Source organism: Aedes albopictus, chromosome 2 (assembly GCF_035046485.1).
Source record: "Aedes albopictus strain Foshan chromosome 2, AalbF5, whole genome shotgun sequence".
In the NCBI taxonomy this organism is placed as follows: Eukaryota; Metazoa; Arthropoda; class Insecta; order Diptera; family Culicidae; genus Aedes; species Aedes albopictus.
Genome location: NC_085137.1, coordinates 334,916,345 through 334,943,700, shown reverse-complemented (window position 1 = coordinate 334,943,700; position 27,356 = coordinate 334,916,345). Strand labels below are relative to the sequence as shown.

General features: G+C 38.9%; 2 protein-coding genes and 1 long non-coding RNA gene across 5 annotated transcripts in view; 1 reads left to right on the top strand and 2 right to left on the bottom strand.

The window, feature by feature from the left end:
- Window positions 1–25,011, top strand: part of LOC109398017 (opsin, ultraviolet-sensitive) — a 33,590-nt gene extending 8,579 nt beyond the window's left edge. The window contains exon 5 of the mRNA XM_062852584.1: window positions 24,249–25,011. Within this exon, the coding sequence (XP_062708568.1) occupies window positions 24,249–24,802 (554 nt within the window). The 3' untranslated portion in view covers window positions 24,803–25,011. The remainder of the gene's footprint in view (window positions 1–24,248) is intronic.
- Window positions 16,914–18,443, bottom strand: LOC109398018 (E3 ubiquitin-protein ligase sina). 3 transcript variants are annotated; one of them, XM_019670359.3, is made up of 3 exons: window positions 18,257–18,443; window positions 18,029–18,191; window positions 16,914–17,958 (listed from the first exon to the last, which is right to left on the bottom strand). In XM_019670359.3, exon 3 carries the CDS (start codon window positions 17,893–17,895, stop codon window positions 17,041–17,043), a length of 855 nt encoding a protein of 284 aa, XP_019525904.1. In that variant the 5' UTR covers window positions 17,896–17,958; window positions 18,029–18,191; window positions 18,257–18,443; the 3' UTR covers window positions 16,914–17,040. The 3 variants fall into 3 exon arrangements, with proteins under 3 accessions (XP_019525904.1, XP_062708569.1, XP_019525905.1); XM_062852585.1 differs by having other exon boundaries at window positions 16,914–18,191; window positions 18,257–18,442; XM_019670360.3 differs by having other exon boundaries at window positions 16,914–18,191; window positions 18,261–18,442.
- On the bottom strand, window positions 20,263–21,235 carry LOC134288268 (uncharacterized). The gene is made up of 2 exons (XR_009997860.1): window positions 20,930–21,235; window positions 20,263–20,827 (listed from the first exon to the last, which is right to left on the bottom strand). It is a non-coding gene; the product is annotated as an uncharacterized LOC134288268 (long non-coding RNA).
- Window positions 25,012–27,356: the final 2,345 nt, after the last annotated feature.

Sequence of the window (27,356 nt, the reverse complement as noted above, 5' to 3'; positions counted from 1 at the left end):
TAAATCTGCTTTGTGAAGATGTTTTGCTCTCAGCGACCGACTTCTCAGTTCCAGGATGGCGTAGACGGCAAGGCATGCGACGGATGATTGGGAGATCACGAGTTCAAATCCCAAGTTGAAAAAAATTTTAGGAGAGCTGGTGTGTTACAAATGTGTATGGATGAGACAAAAAACATGATTGAACAATAATTGCACCTCGCACGTCAATTTGTTTTTTTTTTATTTTCAGCAGGTTATCATAGCTGAATACAAGTTTAATAAGAGACTGATAAAACACAGCGCTTGGAGAGAAGAATGCTGAATAACTTCTCCACTTTTGTTTGAACAACGCCTGATTACGAGCTGTGATGAAATAATGTTAAACTGTAATTCAATCAAATGTGGAATAAAAATGTCATTGCAATGTTGGTTAAATGAGTGATTGTTCCTTGGGAACCCAGGTTAGAAAAGAAAAACGGCATTAGACGTGGGCGATCCTATATATGAAGGGTTATCCAAAACGCTCTGGGGAATTCCCAAAGCGAATTCTTATAATGCTAGTAAGCCTAAGATGCCATTAACAGGAGAAAAATGACAAGATAATATAACATTATATGGTTTATGTAATGTAAAACAATACAACATAACAAAAGAGAACCATTCCAAAACCATTTGATTAAATGTATAACCAGTAGTGAAATAACAATTAAAACAATACATTTACGGTACATTGTATTGTTTGAAACCATACGTGTACCATACAATGTACGGTGTATTAAAACCCACGTATCAGTAGGGGAGACTGGGGAGACTTGATCCCTTTTTCTTAATTTACCTGAAACTTTAAGAAAAACACAAAACTAGATCCGATTTCCGTACAGAATGGCAGGTAAACATCTATTGTAAGTTAATACACAACAGAAGGCCTGTACATTATTGTTAAAGTTTTCAAAACTGTGTTTTTATGGAAGCATGTCTTATGATGTATTTTAAAAAAATGGGTGACACTTGATCCCCCTCAGAGCACATGGTTTATTTAAAGGGAAAATAATTCCAGAGTCTTCCTATTCGTTTTCTTTTCGAGTTTTCTTGTATTTTCGATGAATATGGAGTGTTTGAAATTGTAAGATTTCCCTAAATTTTTAAGGATACGCAGTATTTTCAAAATGGGGAGACTTGATCCCCCTTTTCATGGTTTGTACTGAATTTATACTCATCTGACACATTTTTTCGTTGGATAGGCTAGAATTCCAAGTAAATAGAGGCTTCCGAATAGAATTTTATTTTTCACATATATAATGTGTGTGTAATCCTCGAGGGATCAAGTCTCCCCATGTCACTGTTGTGTATACTAAGCTGAATTAATTAAAATATGTTAACAACAGCCTTATTTGGATAAATAAGTTTAAAAGTATTTTATTTAAACTATGTGCAGTAAAATTTTGACACAATTTGGTTCAATTTTCACAAAGTTATTGAGATTTTTCGGAATCGCCGAAAAGATTTCTGAAGGACTGAAAACAAACCATCAGCCGGTAAAAAATAATGCAATGTACAATCGAAATCACTTGTAGCCAAAACATAGTCGTTTGCCCAGGAGTAGTTTTGGAAAAAATATGCTAGAAGAAAAATGTTTTTGATTCCGAGAAAATATGGGGGGAACAAGTCTCCCCAGGGATCAAGTCTCCTCAGTCTCCCCTATTTAGAACAATTCATATACAATAAAATATATGTTTTTGCAAAAATATGTATATGTATTGGCATTACATCCCTACTGGAACATAGCCTTTAAACTCCAAACGAGATGACAGTAGACAGCATTGGAAGTGAACTCGATTTCGTGTGATACTGGGTGTAAGAACGCCAGTAACGGTCCGCTTTGTCTTAGATAAATTTTGCAGAAAATCTCTAGAGGATAGTATGATAAATCCCTGGAGGAACTTGAGAAATCACTGGAGAAATTCACGAAGAAATGCTCAGAAGAACTCTTGAAGGAATTCCTAAAGACATTCCTGAATAAATGGTGGAACTCCTGGAGGAATGCCTGGAAAAAAAATCGTGCTTTATCCTCGGAGGAATTTCTACCGCAATAAACACAGTTATTCCTGGTAACATTCAGGGGCAGTCTTTAGTTACATAAGGAACTTCTGTATAAATCTCAGCAGGAACTTCTGGAGGAATTCGTGCATTGGTGGAATCCTGGTTGGATTTTTAAGAAGGGTCACAGTGAGAATCCATGAAAAAAACGCAGGTTGAATTCCTGAAGTAATTTAACCCTCGAGCGATCGCGCTGTTGTATTTTGTACAACACGTTGAAAAAATCTCGGTTTTTGTACTCAGCGTTAGCGTGGTGCTGACGCAGGTAGCCAACCGCGCGAGTTACGAAAGGTTAAAAAAATCCTAGATGCATTCCAGGAAGAATTCCTGGAAAAATCAAATAAGGAATATCTGGAGGAATCTTTGAAGAAATTTCTAGTGGAATTTTATCTGTTATTCTTGGAGAAATCCTTACAATTTTTTTAAAGAATTACTTCTGTATCTCAGAAGGAAATTTCCAAGGAATCTCTGGAGAAACTTCTGGAGAAATCACAGTTTTTCTAGCGGAATCTGAAAAGGAAATCTTTTGGAAACACCGTCAAATTGTGCTGGATGAGTTGCAGCAAGAATATCTGGGTGAATTTTGGCAAATACCCCAAGTAACACACTTGTCATAGAAGAGTCACAGCGGCGCAGGTTTTCATGACGCAGAAGTCCCTGCGATTTACTTCTAGCCAGTAAGTATTCATTTGTTAGAAGTAAGTCACAGTGACTCCTGCGCAACAAAACCTGCGCCGCCGTAAATCTTCTGCGACAAATGCGACAGGAATAGTTGAAATATTGGAACTTTTCGGAGGATCCTTGCAGGAGTGACTGGAGAAATCCTAGTATGAATTTTAAGAGGAACGACATAATTAAACCTTGGAAAAATCTTGGACAGAATAAATCTTGAAAAGCAAATCTCTTTGGGGAATCCTACAGAAATTACTTGAGAAACCACAGGGAAAATTCGTGGAGGAATAATATGAAGAACATCTGAAGCAATTAAGGCAGGCGTTTCTAAAGATATCATAGCAGATATAAAACTCAGTAAGAATTTATGGAGGAATCATAGAAGGTTGAAGGATCCTTGGATAAATATCCTTAGAATCGCATGAGATATGTCATGATGCACTCAACCAGGAACTCCTGGGTGAATTCCCGAATTATTTCTAGAGGAATCTCGAGAGGAATTCTTGGAGGTATCATCGGATTATAATTTTGCTTGCGTCACATAGATTTCTTACTTATAATCATACCAATAGATAACGCTTGACGTTTGACCAGTTCTAGATGCAAAAAAGGAGAAGAATCTTGATTTATGTGACATTGGCTTAAATAGTTAAATATAAAGAGAAGACATGCCAAGTATTCGACTTATGTATGATCTTACAAACTTTTAAAAATATATAAAATTCAATGTTGAAAAAAAATATATAAGAAAGGCTGGAAATCACTGTTGGGTGATTAACATAATCTTTTTAGTAATTATCTTTTCAAAATATGTATTTAAAACGAAATTCGTGAAAAAAAAATTTTGCTTCGATATAACGTAACTTCGATATAACGTAACGAAAATAAAATTGCATTTACGTTATATCGAGGTATGACTGTATGGAGAAAAATATTTTTTTATTTTTTTACGATACTTAACAACCCGTATAAAATATTGTAAAAATCTTATTTACAATTTACTGTATGGTGTCTACATTACATCTTAATGTTTTTGTATTTTTATTTTTGCAGTGGTGTCTATTGTAAAAATATGGTTCTAAATAGTATTGTTACAATACAACGTTCGGTTTTTCTACTGTATTTTTTATTCGAGCAGTCATGCCTACATTTTTTGTATGGGTATGAGAAAACACACTTGTTTGCATTTTCCTTATAAAAGAATAAAATTATTCTGAAAGCACGTAACCGATTTCGCAAAAGCAGGTAGGTGTCTACTCATTAGGCGAAATAAAATTCCCTGAGGAAATTTTAAATGTACAAATACAGAAATTAGCCCAAATTTCATGAAAATTCTATTTCTATTTTTTATTCTCAAAAACTATACAGAAATATCCTCAAAACTTAGGTTAAAAATTTTAAGGAAAAATGCGCAAGATTTTTCATCTAACATATTCTACCAAATCGCTGAACTCTTTCGAAAACTGTTAAACAAAATTCTTTCGAATATAATACAAAAATCAGTTAAGGAATATTTCTAAATTTTCCTCAAAGTTCTTCTGGGCTATTTGAAAGAAATTGCTTTGAAATTTCCGCCTACAATGACATCTAAATACCTACTCTAAAAATCATTAAAAAAAATCAGGAGTTCAATCAGTATTTAATTCCACAGACTATATGAACGTTAAATTCCGTACACAGTGTTGGATATAAGCTTCGATGTTTGCACTCTGCGCTTGTGGTATAGTCATGTAGAGATTTCAAAATTCTACCCATGATTCTTCTTTTAAATCTTTCCAGAATTTCTCCTTTAAATTCATTTCCAATGTCTCGCAGAGTTTCTCTTTGAAATTATCAAAGGTTTTTCTTGTCTGGCTTTCTCCAGTTTTCCGTAATATATCCAGACGTTTTTACGTAAATAGCTCCTTCCGAGATTTTTCACGATTTCAGGTTTTTGGAGATTTTTCACGGGATCTCTACTAGAGTATGTACCCCCGGAGTTTCTTGCTAGATTCCTCCTGGGGATCTTTCCAATTGTTTTCCAAAGTTGTTCCAGAAATTTCTTTTAGTGGGTAAGGGATAGATTTCCAACTATTTCTCTTGGGATGATTGCAGAAGTTCTTCAAGAGACAGTTTTCAGAAATTTCTCGTGGATATCGTACGTAGTTTCTCCTGGAATTCATTTTAGAGGTTTTCGGAGTTCCTCCTTAAATTTTCCTAATATTTCCTCCTGGTATTAGACCAACCGCTTTTTTTCGAGATTCCTCGGGAATTTCTTCTAAGAAATCTCGTAAGTTATCCCAAGAGAAATTTCGTGAAAAACTCTTTGAAAAAGCCTTCAAAAACTCTGGGAGCAATTTTTAAACAAATCCCAAAAGGAGCTTCCAGAGCAGAGAGTAAAAAATTCGAAGATTGAAAGTGAAGATCGACATTCTCATTTTTTCATTCGTGTTCGGCCACATTCATTGTCAGCTGAATGCCTCTCTTTTTTCATTCAATTCTCTGTCACGAATATTTTTTGGCACGTTGTAAAATGTCCGATTTCTGTTAACAGACGCACAATCCGACTTAATGAACAAATAGGAAACATAATTAATATTCTAATTAACTACTATTCACAAGTTTTGAGGTGATTGGAAGTATAATCGGGAGTTACGGTCCAGTTTTAAATCTCAGTGAAAATTGTCAGTGACAGAAAAATGAATGATTAGGCGAAAAAAATCATTCACCAAAATGAATTTTATTTTGATCCCTCAATTGATAATTTTCAAAATTCACGATGAATTTCATTCATTGAAAATGAAAATTTTAAACTCTGTTCCAGAGTCTCAGTCTCTGGTAGATATCGGGAAGAGCTCTGGGAATAATACAGAGGGAATCTGTAAAAAAATAATCTCAGGTGGATCACTGCAAGAAAGTAAATAATCAACTACTAGAAAAGGCCTAGAAAATATCCGAATAAAAACACGGGACGAACTTCATGAGAAATACCAGCAGTAGCTCCTGCAGAAATTCCAGAAGACTCCTCGAATAATCTGAAGAGAAAGTCCAGGATAAATTCTGTAAAAACTCTGAGACATCCCAGACTCAACACCGGAAGGAATCTTCTAATACAAATCCCTGAAACCAGCTGAAACTTCTGTAGAAATCCAAGAGAAACTTTCGAAAGCTATCGAAATTTTTCTGAAGAAATCACAAGAGAAACTTCGGAAGAAATCCCCGACGGAATTCCAGCAAAAAATAGTGAAAAACTCCCTAAAACCCTTGGAGGAGCTTTAGTAGAAATCCAAGAAATAACTTCTTAAAGAAATCCCAGGAACAACTCCTTAAAGAGGAATCCCGAGAGTAACCAACAGAAATTTCGTGACCACATCGGCGGTATATCTTGAAAGACACTCTTATGATGATCTCGGGATGAATTCTGGTAGAAACCCACGGAAACTCTAGGAGCAATACTGGGAAATACTCTAGAGAAATTCTGTATGATGATATGAATATTCTTAAGGAAGAATCCCAGAAAAATTTACATAAATAATATAATAAAATAAATAAAATTTACATAAATAACATTTAATGTTCGAATCTAAGAAAAATGGTGTTAGGAATCCGGAAGAATTTCCGAGAGGAATTCAGAAAGAATTACCATGACAAATAACGTGAAACAATCCGGAAAAATCTTGTAAAAAACCAAGATTTTTCTCAGTAGTAGACACCTTGAGTATAGCTTGAGCTTCAGATGTCCTGGAAAACTTTGCCGAAGACCGCAAAGCTAGTCTCGTGACAAATGTTATAACCACCTGATCGTCTGAGGGTGCTTAACATTCAACATGTAAAGGAATAACATCAATAATAAAATCTCAAGTTTTGGCTAGATTTGCCTAGAGTACCGTGACCATATCATGCAACTCACTATAAAGGATATGTGAATGGAAAATCCCTCTTTGTGTTTTTTATCTCGTTTCAGAGAGCAAGTAAAAGCGCTTTATAGCTTGGGCATAAGGGGTAAACACCTATGTCCTATCCCAGGAGAAACTAAGGAGTAATGGAGTATGCATTAATTTCTTAGCTACGCAACTCCCAACCATTCATCTTAAAAAAAACCCATCCCCTTCAAATGAAACGGTTGGTACGGTTGTACCCGTTTCTTTTATCATCGAATTCAAAAGATTGCGTCAATCATGTTATTCGTAAGTAAATAATCTGATTGCCGTATTTTTTTTCTGTTTTCTCCAACCTCCATAGTCTGCATAGTGGGGCTGGCCATTTTGATATGTGTATTCTATCATTGCTGATAAGCTGCAAATATTAATGTTGACAAAACATATCGAGAAGAAATTCTGGTATTTCCAGGATGCTTTTCAATACTGACTGTGCAAGCGCTAATAGAATAGAAATAGAATTGCCAAGAGTACCGGTACTGGGACCAGCCTAGATTCGGCGCACTTTCACGAATATAACTAAAAATCATGGATGATAATGCAATATTAGCTTCAAATATATTTTTAAATGTTGTTTCTATAGTAATGAAAAAGTTTGTAAAGAAAAATGGTTTAAACTAACGACCATACTTCGAATGAGTGTAATAAGTTTCGTACTTTTTAATTCCGCCCTAATTGCTTATCCTTTGACAGATACGCGTATTTCGACTACCACTTGTAATCTTCCTGGGGGCTGTCCATTTATTACGTAAGGCTATTTTCACGAGTTTTCGACATCCCCCCCCCCCCTTGTAAGATTTTTTTTGTACGAGAACCAAAATATTTGTGTATGGCACGTAAGATTTTTCAAACCCCATCCCCCCCTCCCCCATACACCCTTACGTAATTAATGAACAGCCCCCTGGTAGTCGAAATACGCGTATCTGTCAAAGGATAAGCAATTTGGGCGGACTTGAAAGGTACGAATCTGATTACACTCATTCGAAGAGGGTATTCTGTGTAGAGGGTTCGAAAAGCCGGTACACGAACTGTACCGTATGCGTGATGTTTGCACCATCGTCAAATAAAATTCCAGTTTGACTTGTGAAGACAATGTATTAGTTTTATTTGCAGGCATTTAAGCTATTACTCATATCCTAGTAGGCTGTGAATAAAAAGTGTTGATTTTCTTAGTTTTACACTTGCATAATGACTAAGTGGCAACCTAGCTCGTGATTTGTCCACGCGCAAATGTCGAAAAGTATCCGTGGTAGTGTCAAAGTCAAGATTAACAATTTTTGAATTTATTTTTTTATTTTGACATTACATAATGGTGTCCCAAGTAACACAGAAAACATCTTCAGATATTTCAATTTTAAAAGATGTTTTTTAAGTATACTATAAGCGATTCATAATACATCTTGTGTTGGAATCAAGCTCTAAATATATTAGGCGATAACAAACAGCAACGAAAAATGTCATTTGGGGTACAACGCATGAAAAACTTTTATATTACAATTAAACAACAAAATAATATAACACACGAGGTAAATCTATCATGTAGAAACGTTATAAAGTAAAACAAGAAGAAGCTATTTGTAATTGACTTGGGAATTTTTAGGATGCTAATCCTGATAACTCTAGATTGAGTTTAAATAAGGGCGAAAGTAACATGAGAGAGTTCTCTTCATCGACTCTCTCTTCTTCAAATTAAAGTGACAAGATGCAAGTATGGTTGCACTTTTAGGGCATAAATCGCTAGGTTGCGATGCAATCTAGCGTCTAAGTGTAAAAAAGTTCGATTGAATTTGCATCTTGTCACTTTAATTTGCAGAAGAGAGAGTCGATGAAGAGAACTCTCTCATGTTACTTTCGCCCTTATTTAAACTCAATCTAGAACTTTCCGTTTCACAGACGCATAGACGGTGAGCGGTTCAAGGCAGCTAGTGTCAAGAACCAGTTGTTTTCAAGAATAATTTGCTCTTACGACCAGTGATTGTGTCTTAGTCGGCCACCCTCAATAATGCGATTATCGTTATACCCAATCCTACGATATGAACTCCGTCACCCAAACAGAGAAAATATTGTAAAATCTGTTCAATTTACGCAAAACTAAAGCAACTGCCTGAATCTATTTGGCCACTCCAGTCATATCAACCTACCAAAAACAAACTATAAGCTATCCTGCACCAAGATTTTGTTGATCCCGTTTTCTGGAATTAATCGAAAAGAACTAATTTCATATATTCGACACTGCCGGTATTGATAGCTGCTGCTGTTGATGGTTACACACATTCGACTTCCAGCTAGTGTGAAACCCTCCGGGACCCCGTCTCAGTGATCTGATATATGGCTTCGTAATTCTTCGTGATCATGGAAGATCCGGAGTAATCCGTAAACTACAATCTTCCGACGAGCCTCCCCGACAAACAAACAACGATAGTGAGGTTACTGTTGGCAATGTTTTGATATTTTGACCAGAGATGTCCATATCCTCAGTGTGGGAAAGAGAAATAGAAAATAAACCACTCACGCTGTGCATCTGAACAGGAGCTCTTCTCTTATATGTGGATCCACCACTGCGATTCGGATGCGCGCAAGCTTGGTGGGTAGAAATAAATCTCTTAGCTCCCTGAGCACTGGGCCACACAACAGTGCGACGAGAGCGATTTAAAATTCTCTTCGGTGAAAGTGTACACGGAGAGACGAAACTACCCAAAAGTGAGTTCTTTCCACCCAACTTCGGGGTTGCGTGCGTCAAGCCAATTTTGAGTTGATGGAATCGATGTTTTTGTTGGGTTGTTCCCGCTTGCTTCCATGTGAAAAAAATACCTAATTTTAAGTTTTTTCCACCCAACCGAAATTTTGACTAGGTTGTATTCACCCAAATTTGAGTACTGTGCTAGAAACTCAGTGTTGGCTTGACGCACGGAACTGCAAAAGTTGGGCTGTTTCTCTCTTCACTCTCTGACAACAACAGAAAGAGCGCATGAAAAGGGAGATGAAAAAGAACTCAAAATTGAGTTTAAAAGTACCTAATTTTGAGTTTTTCAGTTTCTCCGTGTAAAAAATCACCCGGGCGCGCGCTCTAGTGAGGTTTTTGCGCCAGAGTGCGCGCTGCGGTGAAACACCGCAGAGTTCTCGCACCGGCGACACCATGGTGATAATTCGGTGACTGCTGGGTGAAAACACGGGAGAGCGCCGGAGAGCGATGCGCGTGAAAGAGTGAGCCACACTCGATCCGAGGCGGTCGAGCAAGAGCACGCACTAGCGCTTGGTCTACCTACCACCAGTGATGGAAAACAGTGAGGAATGCAGCTGAGTAGACACAAACGCATAGCTGTCCTACTCGTGAACAACAGAAGCCAGAATATATTCGCACTTCTTTCACTCGCGAGCTAACGAAGCTGGTCGCACTCGTGATTGATTCGCGAAGCAGCTCTGAACATTTTTCAATTTTGTGAAAAAAAAACGAATTTACACGGCCGACAGATTATCTTTCCAGGCACAATAAAGCACAAACCACTACTATCTGATGGATAATTACTTGTTTTGCTATTAAAATCGCACTAAAATGCAATTCCCGCATCTCCACTTGTTCTTCGCGAATAAAAATTCATGAGTGTTTTTGTTTTTGCTTTGCTTCATACTCGTGAAGCAAGCGGGTGCGAATAAACTCACACATGGCTTACTCTCGGCACCGTGAGTAAACCATTTGTTGCTTTTACACTCGCGAGTTGATTCACGATGAGAGTGTTTCCATCTCTGCCTACCACCCAAAACAAGAGAAACTGGCTTCTTGGTGTGGTGAACAATGTTCCTATCCCCAGTGTGGTCGATAAACTGACGCCGCAGTGAATCGCTACGGTGAAATGCCATCTCTGATTTTGACAGCTGTTGTGTTGTTAAGAATGTTGTTATATAGAAGTTATTTCAACGTTGTACAGATTTTCACAAACCAAAAATATGGCTAATGTGTAGTTTGGTTGAAAACATGTATTTTTGATGTATTATCAATGCTGTTAAAACTGTCTTCCACAAGCTGTTGTGGTGTTGTTTAGTATATTTTGTTCAGATTATAGTACCGGTCAAAAAATGTTAAATAAATAAACAAATAAAAATATGTAACAAATTGAAACATTTCTTTTGCTTTTTTTAATGAAAATTATTTTTGTTTTAACTACATATTTTTAAATCTTACTTGAGTAAAAGCCAGTATTGAGCTGACTGGTTAAGATCAATTCAAATTTCTGACTTTGTTAGAAATTGAAATAGATCTTAATATTTTTGAACGACACTGTAAACCACATATAAGAGCTGCCATATTGCTTTTCGTGAGGATTGAGAAAAAGATTTCATCAAACCGTACTATTCAGTTGGATCAACTTATAATTTACAATTAAATGAAATGGCGGTTGAATTTTGGATGAGTAAAAATTCACCATAAATCTCAAACCGCAAGTGGAATGTCTCTACTGCTATTGAGTGTTGGCCATTCAATGTATTTGAATTTCATAGGAATTGGTTACAAAATGTCATTCTTGGTCAGTCCCACTTATCACTTAATTTTTTTTTCCAAATTTGCAAGAGTATATTTTCACCTTTGTTTTTCCGGTTGCTACTTAGGGTACGCATTCATATATTTTGTATCAGTACTGGTTTGTAAAATCAATGATACCGGTAGGTTGTGTAGCCTAAGTACAACTTAAGTATAGCCTAAGTGCAACCTATGCATATGATATGTCATATAAAAGTTATATGTTATATAACGTTGAAGTAACTTAATTACAGCCAATGAATATAATTGTATTATTAAAGTATTTTACAAGCTTTTTTATTGACAGGAAAACTTAATTTGAGCTAATCAATACATGAAAGCTGGATGGAACGCATCTATTAGTACTATATGTGTATTGGGATACATCTTATATAACCTAAAAGATGTTTTATAAGCCGCCATTTTTTGCGCTGTTTTGAATATATAAGTGTTCAATATTACGTTAATAATGCAAGAAAAATACAACAGAACTTGTATGAATAGTAGTTTACGCAACAAGGTGCAGAATGACGATTTTTACAGCACGAGTCGTACATTTATCCAACGAGGCTTGCCGAGTTGGATAATTACGACGAGTGCTGTAAAAATCGAGTTCTGCACCGAGTTGCGTACAACGTTTTTTGCAAGTTCATAAATTACCGCTTGAGGATAGTTTTTAACACAACTTTTGCATCAAACTGCACACTGATGATCATAGTTATGTTTAAGGTGAATATATAACGAAGCCACACTTCAAATTTTCAAAAGCACAAATCTAAAGAACCGAGTGTTGATTTGCGCTGAAAAGTTGATCGATTGGTCACCACCAGCGGGTCACCAACCGATCAACTTTTCAGCGCAATCCGTTTATTGGTTCCTCAGATTTGTGCTCTTGAAAATTCGAGGTGTGGCTTCGTTATATATTCACCTTAAGAAAATCTGATCATAGCAGGTTATACTGTGCAGTTGTCACAATTTTTCAAAACTGCGTCCAGCAATCATCAAGAAGTTGAGCAAAACTGAAAACAGTGCTGTAATGGTTCATTACGCAACGCAAATCAGTGCTGTAATGAACCATTACAGCACTGTTAGTTTGATGTGGGAAAGTAGGCCTTTTCCTGTCAGATTTGCGTGAGGTAAAACAGCCTATTACGATGAGAAATTGCAAAAAAGTGTATTTTAAACTATTATATAGCAAGCTGTGTTACTTGGGGTAGACATTGGCACACAAACAAAAGTTATAATAACTATTGATTCTGGAATTTGGTACGGATCGATAGTTTTTCGGAAATCGAAAAAAACGGAGGTTGCGTTCGGGCAAATTCAAGACTTTCTTATATGGCGCTACTCGTAGCTCCTGGATGCCATTGGTAATAATATAAGTTTTTTTTCTATGGTCGAAGGATCATAAAGGCCACCGTAATTTTTCTTTTCGATATGCCATGCCGTTAAGTCGCTGATTTCGCGTTTCTTTGCCATTTTTCTCATTGAGCGCATATAATTCATCCAAATCTTATTTTTGGTGGCAGCGATAGCTTTCTTAATCCATGTTAACCTTGGACGACCAGTGGACACCTTCGGGAATAGTTGCCCTTGCTTTTTTTCGGTCTAAGACTGTTTTACGGTTCTCCTGAACACTCCTGAAATGTCTTTTTTAACATTTGCGCGTGGACAAGTCCCGACTACCGCTGCTACCCCTTCATGGTGCAAATTTTAAACTTAAGAAATCGGATTTTTTTACCCGCAACCTACTGTGATATGAGTTAGAGCTTACGTACATGCAATAAAAACCAAGACATTGTGAGTACAGGTGATATGGGTACCTTATTTGTACGATGGTGCAAACATTATCACGCATACGGTAAAAAATAAAATGGTTTTGCAAGTACTGAAATTTGACTGAAACCTGTGCCCGTTAGCAAAGCTGCTAAGAAGTTGCCTCATCACCTGAAGATGCATTCCACGCATTTCTACACCGCGGTTTTTGAACTTCGTTGATCGATATTTTAGTGTTGTTCCAGCTGTCGATTAGGATTCTTTTTGAAAATAGTTGTTCTAGGCACGCTGTACATGCCAACAAAAACGAAGCTTTATCCAAAACAGCCTGAATTTAAATTAACTGAACAAAAATGAACTACTTCGGCGTATTATTCATCCATAATAGTTGTTTTGTAATGAAATGACTTTATAGGTGTCTCCTCCCCCTGGATATTCGATCTTGACGCGATGGGAGGGCTTAACCCATTAGCACTTTAGCGCCAGTTCATTCACCACCGCTTGGACTTTGAGAGCTAGATATATCTAGTTTACGAGTTGAGCGCAAGTGAAGGAATCGCCGTAAGTGCTAATGGGAACCAAAGGAGTATCCGTTGTGCATTTATCACAAGTCAAAAACAAATTATAATTCAGCTTGCATAGACCTAATCTTTGCATTCTTTGAATTTTCTCAAATTTAACAATAATTGTTAAATTTAACGTAACGCAAGAGTGGGTAGATGAGGTCTCTGCGTTACACTCATCATTCATTACTTGAATTCGTTAGTACACAGGACAGGGGACGCTAGGATAAGTTGACTTACAGCCTTACAGATTAGATTCATTACAATTAGAAAATTATGGACTGATTAGGTAAAGATAAAACTGTTGGTTTTAGGAGTTTATATTTGTATTTCTTATTTTTATAGGTTTTGTAGGAAGGAATAGATGAAAGTTGACAAATAACCATTATCATTTTTATTTTTATCAAAAATCAGTTAACTGAACTTTTTTGTTTTTATATCTTAGACGGTATTATTTCACTGACCAAAAGCATACATACATACATAGTTACATATTTCTTTAGGACTTAGGACGGGTGACAATGTAACGGGTTACGGTGGATATAATATTACTTTGGACTGAGATGATCACAGATATGCAGAAGATGACTAGCGAAATTAGGAACACAATTTGATACATTATAGACTATATTTTGACGTAAAGGGTTTGACTAATTTCTTTACAACATCGAATGGAAGCTCAAAAAGTGTTATCTAACACTAATATGAGAGTTATTTGGGGATGATGCTGGTGCTGTCAATGACTAACATCGGTTATTGACACTATTGGTAATCAGCTTGAAATAATTTTCAGAATGTATTATAAAATAACTGAGGATATTATCTGATTATTGTTTGGGGAAGCTGCCAGACAAACTAGTTGCCCATATTGGCTAAAAACGCTAGTTCTGGTAGCTGTCTTCGAATAATTTTCAGAAATATCAAATCTTTAAAAATTTGCTACGACACATTTTTTTTGCTCTTTGTATATTTCTTATGAATAGTACTCTGAAGGCGTTAACATAGACAGCCTTTTTTCTCTCTGAATGTTGTCCAGTGACCTCGGAGATTTTCGATTACTGAAATATTGTTCAATTATCAAATCATCTTTGGAGCTTCCATTCGATCAAAACACTAGTGCGATGGGAAAAGTTCAAAACAGTGTTTTTAAAAACTACTACGACCCAATGCTAATTACTACACACTTTGCTCAAGTTGACGACGTCGTCTAGTCCATCGTGAGTATTGGTCCTAGTAGGGGGAAAGTTGGGAAAGGGTCCAGGCCTTGCTATCAGCTGTCCTGCAGCTCCACCTGGTCAAAAAAAAAATACTTTATAGGTGTAAATAATGTACGAAATTCGTAAAAGTCTCATGGTGTCCATATTGCCCCATGGGGGTGTCCATTCTGCCCTGTATGCTTGAAGATGGTCATGAAAAACAAACATTTTTCATAACATTTTTTGAAGTGGATAAATCATTTATCTTCGTCAGCATTCTTATGCAATAGATGCTAAATAGACTTTAAAAGGATACATGTATCAAAAAACTAAACTTTTTTGACATCTTGCCAGGTAAAATTAGCAAAAACCTTAGGGTGTCCATATTGCCCCGCCTACCCCTATCTTCTGATTTTTTTGTGGTGGAAAAAGTTTTCCATTTTTGCAGAAACCATTTTTTTGTGAAATTTTATTCAAAAATGGTTTCTGCAAAAACGAAGAACATTTTCCACCACGAAAAAAAAATCAGGAGATACCTTGATCCATTAGGGCAGTTCAGACTTTAAACATGTCAAAAATTCAAATCTCCCATATGTTCATTACAATCCTTGGTGCAAAACTAGAGTCCTGTCAAATTTTCAGCCATTTCGGTGGTGATTTAATGGTGGCCCAAAAGCAAAATAGGTTTATATGGGAATTACTATGGAGAATTTTCAAAAAAGGTTCTCCACGCTGTAGAGCATCAATACATGGATGACGTCATAGGGTCAAAGCCGAATTGAATTCTTCAGACCTCAATGATGAATGTTGCCGAAGACCGCAACTCGTTTCGACTCACGAGACAGAAGTTATTAATCAATTATCGTCCATGCATGCTTGAACAGAAGACCACAGCTCGATCGACATGCTCGACACGCAATCATAGTATGCGTGTTACCTTCTTGCACACCTTGCAGGTCATCGTGTATGAAAATGCGCATGCGAGTGAGAAATTGTTCAATAACTTTTTACCCGATTGTCGAAATAAGTTCCGGTCTTCGGCAACATTCATAATTGAGATCTGAAGAATTCAATTCGGCTTTGACCCTATGACTTCATCTATGTGTTAATGCTGTACAGCGCGGAGAACCTTTTTTGAAAATTCTTCATAGTAATTCCCATATAAACCTATTTTGCTTTTGGGCCACCATTAAATCACCACCGAAATGGCTGAAAATTTGACAGGACTCTAGTTTTGCACCAAGGATTGTAATGAACATATGGGAGCTTTGAATTTTGGACATGTTTAAAGTCTGAACTGCCCTATTGATCCATACTCTACATTTGTACGAAAACAGATTTTGAAAATATTGCTTTGTTATTTTATAAAAAATCAAAAACCAAACAAATGAGGAAATGGATCCAGTTTCGCCTTAATGTCATGATCGGTCCACTAGAAACACTGGTGGTCAATCACTTGCATATTCGCTAGTGTATACGTTGAGTGGATCCTAATATTATAGCTATAGAGTACCGAGCCACTTGGACTGGTACTCTGGGAACTTTCTTGCAATAACTCAGTCAATTTCAAACCACGCCTAGATACTCTATGACCAAATCAAGGACATGTCCGTTAGATCTTGGACCGACCGGGAATCGAACACATCACACTCACTTTCCGCGGTCTTGCTGAATACCCGAGCGTATACCGCTACGATCATACGGGTGGGTCAATGGGTCATTGATAAATATGATAATTTTGTTGTAGAAGGTACCTAATCTGTTTATGTTGTTAAATAAATTTACCTAAGAGACAAGCACGGGATTTCGGACCGAAACGACAGCATCAACATTTTTTCATTAGATTACTTCAATAAAATTTGTTTATTGACTGTGAAAATGTTACATCCTGACGACACTACCAGCTACTATATAATATGCACGCGCGAACAAACGAACGAAAGAAAAAAAAAACCTTTGCAATTAATAACCGCGTTTTGATTCGCACTGCCACTCTCGTTCTATCTCTGTAATTGCAGGGAAGGGATCCCTGAAACGCGTTTTCAAATTTTCTATCGAGAAACCTACCAATATACTGCATATTTGTAGCTACTAAAAATGTTTTGTTTTGTGTAATATGGGGATGATTGTTTCGCGGAGAGACCTCCTCGTGTCCGATATCGAATTTTCACCACAAAAATCACCATTAACGTTTCAGTTTAGTTAGATGTGTGAATGGTGCAATGAATGCATGTGTTTTTGCGATTGATAAATTAATTGTATATAGGTTAATATATAATTAAAGTAGTGTGAAAGTCAACAAAAGCGGAGGAAAGTCGCCTCGTTTAAACTACGGAAATTGTCACATTGATTCCGAGGTTGCCATTGTCCGCGAAGAGCTGTGCGATTGAGGTATCGAACACCAGACAGTCCGAATTGAGGATCGCACTGGCCACACCTTCATGGATCGATCGAGGCATAGCTTCCCACGTTAGCCGGCGCCGGTTACCGTTCAGTTCCAATCGGTAGGCAAAATTCTCTGCCTCTTTTCGAGATCCAATCAGCTGGACAATCGCGTAGAACTGCTGATGTCCGTCGTACTTCTCTTGCTTCTCCAACACCAGCATAAAGTGGTGACCGAAGCAGGACTGCATCATGACCCAATCGACCGCACCGGGAAGATTGATGTCCGTCGCCAGGAAAACAATATCTTCCCCTTGGAGTGTGGTAATGCTTTTGTGGGACATCATCAGATGTGGCATAACGTAGTCCAGTGATCCCTGCCATTTGCATGACGCTCCTGGACACGGACAAAGATACGGACGGAACTCGCAGGCTTCCTCGTGTTCCGCTTTCTCGGTGTAGACCAACGACACGGTACAACCGTGGTTCGAATGTTTGCAGGGAAATTTTACATTGGATGCCACCTTTTCCATGGCCAGATTGCGGATGTTGCCCAGGGAACCGCGGCATGTGGGACAACAGGTCAATTTGGAGCGGCAGCTGGTGCACACCAAGTGGCCACTCTGGCACTGCAGAATCGGCGGTAGCACGTAGTCAAAGCAAACCGGACACTCGAACAACGAAGCCAAATCTGCCGAAATTCCATTATCACCCGCTCCGACCGATGAAATGGAGGAATTTGATGAAGACGAGCCAGTCACTTCTCGTCTCTTCGGGTTATTTATCTTGTTTGACATTTTTTCCTCTTTGTAGAATTCAATTTCACTGGGAAAACCTCCCGAGTAGCTCACCACACAAACCTGAAATCACTTCACCGCTAGCAAAACCCAATCCTAATCGAAATCAATTTTGATTAGAAAAGCTAATTACACTTTTCTCAGCTGCTGGTGCTCCGCCACCACCTCCCTTTTCCGATGAAAATGCTGATGCAGTGCGATGTTAGGTCACTCGTCCAGCGCAAAAACACGCACCTCCTGCCCTTCCTATCGGGTTTCCATCACTGCGCTGCGTTGCTTGTTCTAAAACGATTTTCCTGCAAAAACAAACTTTACGATAACGGGATTTTCTCGAGCTGAAAATTTGGAAATATTTATTTACACACTTGACGCCGCGCAGAGCAATTCGATCGAAAGTGTTTTTCCTTCCCTTCGTATGATGGATGATTCGCTGGTAGTGCTCTTTTGTTTTTTTTCACAATCACCTTCACTACACTGACTAAACTGAAAACTAAACTGCTGCTGGCTGGCTGGGTGACTGACGAACGACGCACGCACACTACTGCATGTACGCCATCTCGCTGATGCGCTGTTTTGCCAAAACGTGAAACCCGAGTAAAAAATACCTGCGCGTTGGTCGACTGTCAAAATTTTATTTACCCATCAGCGGGATGTCGCCTCCGGTAGAGCTGGGAGATATTACACGGGACACAAAAACACTTTGGCTTCGCTCAAATATTTTTGTGAAGCCCAGTTTCGTACGAACACGTGTTCGTAGGGGGAGTCGGCAAATTAGATCCCAAAGTTAGGGGCTGTCCATTAATCACGTAAGGGTTTATGGGGGGAGGGGGGTTTGTGAAATCTTACGTGCCATACAAAAATATTTGGCTTCTCATACAAAAAATCTTACCAGGGAGGTGGGGGTGTCGAAAAACCTTGAAAATCCCCTTACGTAATAAATGGGCAGCCCCTTAGATCCGTAACTTCGGGATACGGATTGGCTTTGAAGACTAGGATGAGCGCTTCCTGGCAGAAAGTTTTTACGGTGACTGCCATTTGAACTGAATAATTCAGTTAATTTGTTGAAAAATACGCCAATGCGTAGGAAAATGCGTGTTATTTATCAATGCGTATAAAAATGCGAGAGTTCCACCAATGCGCATAAAAATGCGTGTTTTCTATCAATGCGTAGAAAAATGCGTGTTTTCTATCAATGCGTAGAAAACTGCAAGTTTTTTTGTCAATGCGAATAAAAATACGAACAATTTTATCAATGCGTTGGTATTGCTAATTTAGAGAAAAATTTCCGTTTCACGGAAGATTGGGAAAGCTACCGCAGCTGTCAGACTACTGATTTTCACCAAGTTATCATCAATCGGGTCAAAGATGCCTTGGATACGACGCCGATGATCATTGTTTGTTGTTGCTTCCCAGAGCAATTCACATTGCAAGCATACTTTGATTAAACCGTCTGTTTCAATGATATGATGATTTTCAGGGCTGCGGTAGGACTTTGACAGCTGCGGTAGAACTCGGCGGCTACCGCAAAGTGGAATTTTTTCAAAAAATCCGCAATAAGTGCAAGCTGTAAAACTTTGACAGGTGTTGTTCAATTTTAGAAATGCGTACCTTAATACGCTAATGCGTAACAAAATGCGCCAATGCGTACGTCAATACGCAAGGTTGAATCAAAAATGCGCTAGTGATTCGCCCCTCGAGTCAGACGAAAAGAATTGCTGAAAGCCACGACCGGAAGTTTAATTGCTTTATTCCTCAATTGCAAGAAATATTTCTAGTATCGGTGAATGCGACTAATGGGACTATAAACTACCTAGAGTGTTGGAATTGATTCTTCTGTTACTGGCACGGCATACAAATTCTAAATGTTGTACACCGTGTGTTACGGGTAGTCTTGCTTGCAGTCTGCTGAGAGCGCCCAGTTTCCTGAGGCGCTCTTTCAGCTCTTCCGCTCAACCAATGCCGTAAATTGAGGTTTGGCTTGGGGTTACATTTGTAGAACCGTGCAATATCATTGCTCCTACCTACTCGGGGAACAATTGTGGACTTTTTAGGTTCGTACTGGATCGTACAGATTTTTTTCAGACGTAATGTTAGCTTGTGGGGTCATCAGTTTACACACTTAATTTAATTTGCCGAGGCCGGCAAAATAAATCGCCGAGAATCCAACAGCTGAGCACTCGGTAAAAATCTCGGTAAAAGTTCAAATTGCCGACTAACCTGCAAACTTGACAAACATCAACTGTCAAACTTTGACGAGTGGTTCGGTAATACATTGCCGAAAACTTCGGCACACATTATTACCGAAATTCAGTAAATGTTTATTTTCTTTCATGCTTATTGATAAGAAGAAGTAAAATAAAACGAAAATGATGAATATGCCAACATTTTTATTCATACAAGCAAATAACCAACAAATAACGCAAAAAAATGCATACTCCTGAATACAATTTTACACTTCTCCCGGGGTCACTTCCTCGCACGCTCGCCACCGATGTGCCGGACCAGATGGATGTCCTTCGGCTGACGCTCTCGGCATGGATCGTGCACAGATGGTGTCCTTGAACAATCCGGTACTCTTCGCTGGCTTCCTGCAGGGCAGCAACGGTGATGCATTCGAAGCGCAGATCCGCCTTAGAAATCACGCACCAAGCGCTGGAACGACAACGGACTGTAGGTAGCGACGGATTTTTTGCAGAGCTACCATTCCCGGTCGGTGATGATGCGGCATTTTTACTCTGCCGGACGAGGGAGCACTTTTCCGGGCGGTCTTTGTGGACATCTACCATTTCGGGTGGATTTATGACCGATTTGCTTGATGCGGACTATTTTGCTAGCTTTGCTGGTTTTCTATCTGCTGGCAGCAATCAAACTGGCAGGTTTTTAGAGTGAGAATCCGGCACTCCTTCAACAGCGCTCTATCCAAAACAACGAACTGAAAAGAAATTAAGAGAGGCATTAGTAAATTAATGAATGTTAATATCAGAATCATATTTACACATCAATAGCAAAAAGCGAGTTCAATTGCTTTACTTACGAAAATCATTCCAGCTTCAAAAAATCCTTCTTCCTTTTTTTTTCGAAGATGGCACCCGGAAACATGTCTCGTTTTGACTTTTGACAGATGCACTTTACCGAAATTCAGCAATATGATTAGATTACCGATTGCTGTGGCAAAAAAGTTTGCCGATAATCAGTAATGAACGTAAATTACCGAATTTCGTTACTTTTGACAAGTTCTTTTTTATGAACTGTCAAATTTTAACGACATTTCAGTTGAACTAATCTTTACCGATTGAGTTCGTTATTCGTGTTTACCGAGATCAAATTTGGAGATTAAGTGTGTAGGTCTCTAGATCTATCGGCTAGGGAAGATCGACATTGATACGTGCAACCTTTCTCAAATCGGCATTTTCATTAGAGGCAATATGAACTCTGCTTATGATGGGTTTATGTTCGGATTTCATCCATATAATTTAAATGAGCAATTATAATCGAAAATTATAGCGACTGTGAGAAAAGTCAAAGACATTTTTTTTACCATGGCACCATGCCACATTAAAAAAAATCTGCTGCCAAACGATCTCGAACCAAGAACCTTGCGGTTGCTAGACTCGCTTGCTGATGCGCTAACGGAACAATATTCATAAGAAAAGACAAAACGCTTTCAAAAATTTGGTTTCTGGAGGATAAACTGTCATTGATCGACAACTCAAGGGTGACGTGATCGAAACCGTTGGAAAGACGAAGAGAAAAATTGCGCGTCGTGTTACATTGAAAGCGTGGAAAACACTCGGGAAAACAAGGTGGAAAACGTCAAAAGCCCGACTGGGGGAATAGGGTGGTTCGAAGTGGCGTCACAAAAAATTCGCTAGTTGCATATTGATTGTTGGTAGCACTTTTTCTGCACAGCTCAAGATAGTGCAGCACTCAAAAATTCGAGAGTGTAGCAGGGCACCGTGCCCACCAATCAGCGTTTGCAAAGTTGTCAATATTTTGGTTTTTATTCATGCACACCAAAGTAACTGCACCAAAAATGTTCGTTTTTTCAGTGAAAAGTGTAGCACGAAGCGGTGCAGCACCGCCGCAAAAACGAAAATGACATATGAAGCGTAGCACACACTGAACTGAAACCCCGCCTAAAATTGACTGAAGAGAGATACGATCGCGCCCCTTAACGATTGCCAGTCGGAAACCGAATACTCCACCGACCGTATGATGTCATCCTGAAATTGGATGACAGACATATGAAATTGGAATGCCGTCCATATGGTCGAACAACTTTGTTTTCTATGGATAAAAGTTTTTTCAGCACTTCTCTTTTTTAACTTTTGATTTGGGCGGTGTTTTGGATCTGGATACCCTTTCGGGTACCCACTTCAAAAAGGTAACATGTCCAAGAAGAAACATGCAAAGTCCAAACTGACAACGTCGCGAGTATTATGATCGAGGAACAAGTCACGCTATCGATGGCTGTATTTGACGAAACTGTGTATTGCCTTCACTTTGCAACCAATGTTCATTCACACAGCGTGCGTCGACTCACACACGAATGAGATAATCTTCCGTCGCTTTTAGGATGATTGCGATATGACTGATCGTCATTCGAAAACACGATTTTGGTGATTTGGATTGGATGGTCGAACAAATCAGTCGGTTTCGGGATGGGGTTTTCGTTCAGTACAGCGCCAGACCCCCTCTCTCCCCGTTACGTAATATTTGAACCACAATTTGAACGAACCCTTTTCATTCCTGTACACTTTTTGAGTTCCATTTCGGCACCATACAAACTGTGCAAAATTTTGGCTCGATTGGAGAAATTATATTTTCGCGCCAGCCGTTTTAAGTTTTCATACAATTTACCCTGGGGAAATCAGTTTTTCAAGGAAAAATCGCCACAGGTCGCCCCTTAGCTCCTAAGAATAAATCAATGAATGATTTATGTTGGAAATTTGACAAGGAATCAACCAGTATGTGGAAAAAGTTATTTTCTGAAAATCAAATAGTATGGCAACGCATCGTCCGGCCACTTGAATGGCTCTTCAGTAACTAAACCCCTGAAAGGACGTCGAAAATGTCTGGAGGTGAAATTAAAGTCGTTGCAAGTTCCGTTTGTGCAACAGTTGTGGCTTTGTTGTTGGTTGGTTTCTTCTCAGGTTTCGGGTTGGAGTTTAACCAATTTTCGCTGAAGGATTCCCTGTTAGCTGCTCTGCCATCGTTCAACTCTCGGTTCAACTTTAGGAACAAATCCGTTCGAGCTTTTTGCGAAACACGCTTCTGGTAATGGAGGTCAGATGTTAAAAGATTTAAAATAATTGTTAAAACCGTAGTCAATGGTAACTTTGCAAGTGTTACATCTGTTTGTCTTTGTTGTACTTTTTCTAACATCTTGATATACAGGGTGTTAGGTTCCTGAGTGCAAACTTTTTAAAGTGTGATAGAGGACCATAAATGGTGAAAAAAATTGTTCTACACATATGGTCAAATCTCAACCGTTACGTAGTTATTCAACTTCCCATGTTTTTGACTCTTATTGCCTTAACTGGCTATAACTTGAAAATGGTCGAACTTATCGAAGTTTTTTGGCCCTTATTCGAAAGATTATTAAATTTTCTATCAAATGGCATCTTTGAATCGATTGGTTTAGTTAAATAACTAAGTTTTCTAGAGCAAAACAGCTGAAAATAGTGTATTTTTATTGGGTTTTGTCAATTATCTTTGAAACATGCGTAATAAATTAAAATTCTTTCTTAGGCAAAGTTGTGGCCCCTGTTTCACTTTACAATCTCTTATCGTTTTGTTGCAATTTCGATTTTAACATCGCATTTCAGATCATAAATTTGCAATTGTCATGCAAAGCACTTTTTTGCGCATTGTGCCGCACATTTAAATCAAAATTGCAAGAAAACGATAAGAGCTAGAAGTTTATTGTCAAAGAACGAATTGAAGAGTGTAACAGGAGCCACAACTTTGCCTAAGAAAAAAATTTAATTTATTACGCATGTTTCAAAGATAATTGACAAAAACCAATAAAAATACACTATTTTCAGCTATTTTGCTCTAGAAAACTTAGTTATTTAACTAAACCAATCGATTCAAAGATGCCATTTGATAGAAAATTTACTAACCTCTCGAATAAGGGTAAAAAAAACTTCGAAAAGTTTGACCATTTCCAAGTTATTGCCAGTTAAGGCAATAAGAGTCAAAAACATGGGAAGTTCAATAACTACGTAACGGTTGAGATTTGACCATATGCGTAGAACAATTTTTTTCTCCATTTATGGTCCTCTATCTCCCTTTAAAAAGTTTGCACTCATCAACCTAACACCCTGTATTTGTTTTCTGTCATATTTCAGAGGGTTACCTGACTTCATGCACCTTCGACTATCTGACCAACACATTCGACAATCGTATGTTTGTTGGTACCATATTCACATTCAGCTACGTACTTCCGATGAGCCTGATTATCTATTACTACAGTCAAATCGTAAGTCATGTTGTAAATCACGAGAAGGCCCTACGCGAACAGGCCAAGAAAATGAATGTAGATTCATTGCGATCGAACCAAAACCAAGCCAACACTTCCGTTGAGGTGCGGATTGCCAAGGCCGCCATAACGGTCTGTTTTCTGTTCGTGGCATCCTGGACGCCATATGCTGTGCTGGCCTTGATTGGAGCGTTTGGAGATAAGACCTTGCTGACGCCGGGTGTTACTATGTTCCCAGCTTGTGCATGTAAATTCGTCGCCTGTCTAGATCCGTACGTGTACGCCATCAGCCATCCGAGGTACCGAGTAGAACTACAGAAAAGGCTGCCTTGGTTAGCGATCACAGAATCGCTGCCATCCGATTCGGCTTCTACAGCTACTGACGCAACCACAGCCAACACGTCGGCACCAGTATCTTCTTAATGTATCGTTGATTAGGTTTAAGTCATTATTTAATTTAGCGTAAAACAAACATTGTTTTAGTGATGAGATGAATAACATTTGATGATGACCAATGCTTCGTTTAACTGGACATGATAAGGAACTGGTTTAAATGAATTTTATTTTCATGCAAGAAAAAAAATACAAAAAAAAAATACGAACGATAAATAAATATTCAATGCAAATTCGAATCACAACACGACTACTTATTACCTAGGTTAAGATGTGACAACAGAAATTTGCCTGCCTTGTGCTCTGTTTTAATAGTTAGGTTGTTTTCGTATCTCGTATCATTGAAAGCCCATGACCTAGGTGTATATCATTGAGGATGGCGCCAGTGCTATAGGTGGCTGCCAACATACACTACCCGTCATAAGTACGGACTCACAAAAAGTATTGCAACAACATTGCATCACCCTGACTCACCTCGGTACAGTAACGATTCGTTCGTTGAGAGCTCGTTAGATGGGCTGTCTCGATGGTTGAATGTTCACTGCTTGGGGCAAAACCCAACTAAAAAGCACTGTCAATGTCAAAATAGATGTCAAAACGAGTTTGACGTCTGACCGCCGTCGCATCACAGCTCCTGTATACAGAACGTTTACGCAAGTATGTGAGTGTTCCGTGACGTATTTCTCGTCACTTGCGTGTGTCTAGAGCATTTTGATCAGTTGTCAGTTGCCCCAACGAACGAACACGATTCGCTAATCGGGGCGCAGTCGTGACCCCCCGTATAAAAATGAACCATTGGATTTTCTGTTGATACCATTGATTTACAATAGAAAGTACCGTCCACATAAAAATGTATTGTTTTTCAAATGTCAAACTATATTTGCAAATTGTATCTACAATACAAAAACATAACATTTTTATGTAACAATAGATTGTATTGTTTTCCATATGTTTTACCATACGCATTTATTTTTTTTTTCGTGTGTTTTTATAATCAAATTTTGGGGATTTTGCTTTACCGTGCATGTTTTGGTGTCATTTCTGGAGCAACATTTGAAAAGGGCCCAAGAGGTCTTGTGTCTTTTTTCTAGAACGCTCCGTAGGGCACAACAGCAGCCCGCCCACGCAAATGAACACCGTTATCCGAAAGATCGATGTTTGCTCTATCTGATAACGGTCTCAGTTTTTGTGAATAAGCTGAAGGGGGCTCAGGAGCGACGTGTGAAGTCATTGTTTACCAATGCTTGTATGCCCTTTTCAAATGTTGCTCCAGATTTTGTCTCAAAAAAAAAACAAAAAGTTTTGCAAAAAAACTCAAAACTCAAACTCAAACTCAAAAAAAAAAAAAAGGTTTTGCGGTTGGCCAACCAGCGAATCCGGACTGTATCTCCAAAACCTGAGGACTTTCATAGATGCTGTCTTCAGCAAAGTTATTCAGAAGCCCAAAAGCAACAACTTTTCTGAAGGCGGCATTTTTGTAGGTGATCTGATCGAGGTGAGTCAGGGTGATGCAATATTGTTGCAATACCTTTTGTGAGTCCGTACTTATGACGGGTAGTGTATTGAGCATTGCAATGATTTCGCGACGATCGTGCAAATGTTCAATCTATAAAAGAACAATGTTCACATATCCAACAACAAAGGAAACAGTGCGTAAACAAACCGATTAGTCGAAACACCACCCCAAAATGCGCACCCGCTGCTAAATTACTGCAGCAGCGACTGCAACCAATGTATTTATGCTGAAACCGGTGTGAACATTTTGTGGTGGGACAATTGTGTTTGCCTGTGCCTCGTATTAGGCGCAAGATGGTCAATAGGTGTTATCATTTCATTTCATTTATTTAGTTCACATCAAATTCATGATAATACTGAATCAACAATTTGCCGCCATAATACTCGATTTGCAGCTGCAGCTCTCCATCCTCGGTCACGCCCAACACTCGCCAGATCACGCTCCACCTGGTCCGCCCATCGTGCTTTCTGCGCTCCACGCCTTCTTGTACCAACCGGATGGTTAGCAAACACCAACTTTGCAGGGTTGTTGTCCGGCATTCTTGCAACATGCCCTGCCCACCGTATCCTTCCGGCTTTGGCCACCTTCTGGATGCTGGGTTCGCCGTAAAGTGCAGCGAGCTCGTGGTTCATCCTTCTCCGCCACACACCGTTCTCCTGCACACCGCCGAAAATCGTCCTTAGCACCCGTCGCTCGAAAACTCCGAGTGCTTGCAGGTCCTCCTCGAGCATCGTCCATGTCTCGTGTCCGTAGAGAACCACCGGTCTTATTAACGTCTTGTACATGGTACATTTGGTGCGGGGGTGAATCTTTTTTGACCGCAGTTTCTTCTGGAGCCCATAGTAGGCACGACTTCCACTGATGATGCGCCTTCGTATTTCACGGCTCACGTTATTGTCAGCCGTTAGCAAGGAACCGAGGTAGACGAATTCTTCTACCACCTCGAAAGTATCCCCGCCTATCGTAACATTGCTGCCAAGGCTTGTCCTGTCTCGCTCAGTCCCACTTACCAGCATGTGCTTTGTCTTAGCCGCATTCACCACCAGTCCGACCTTTGCTGCTTCACGT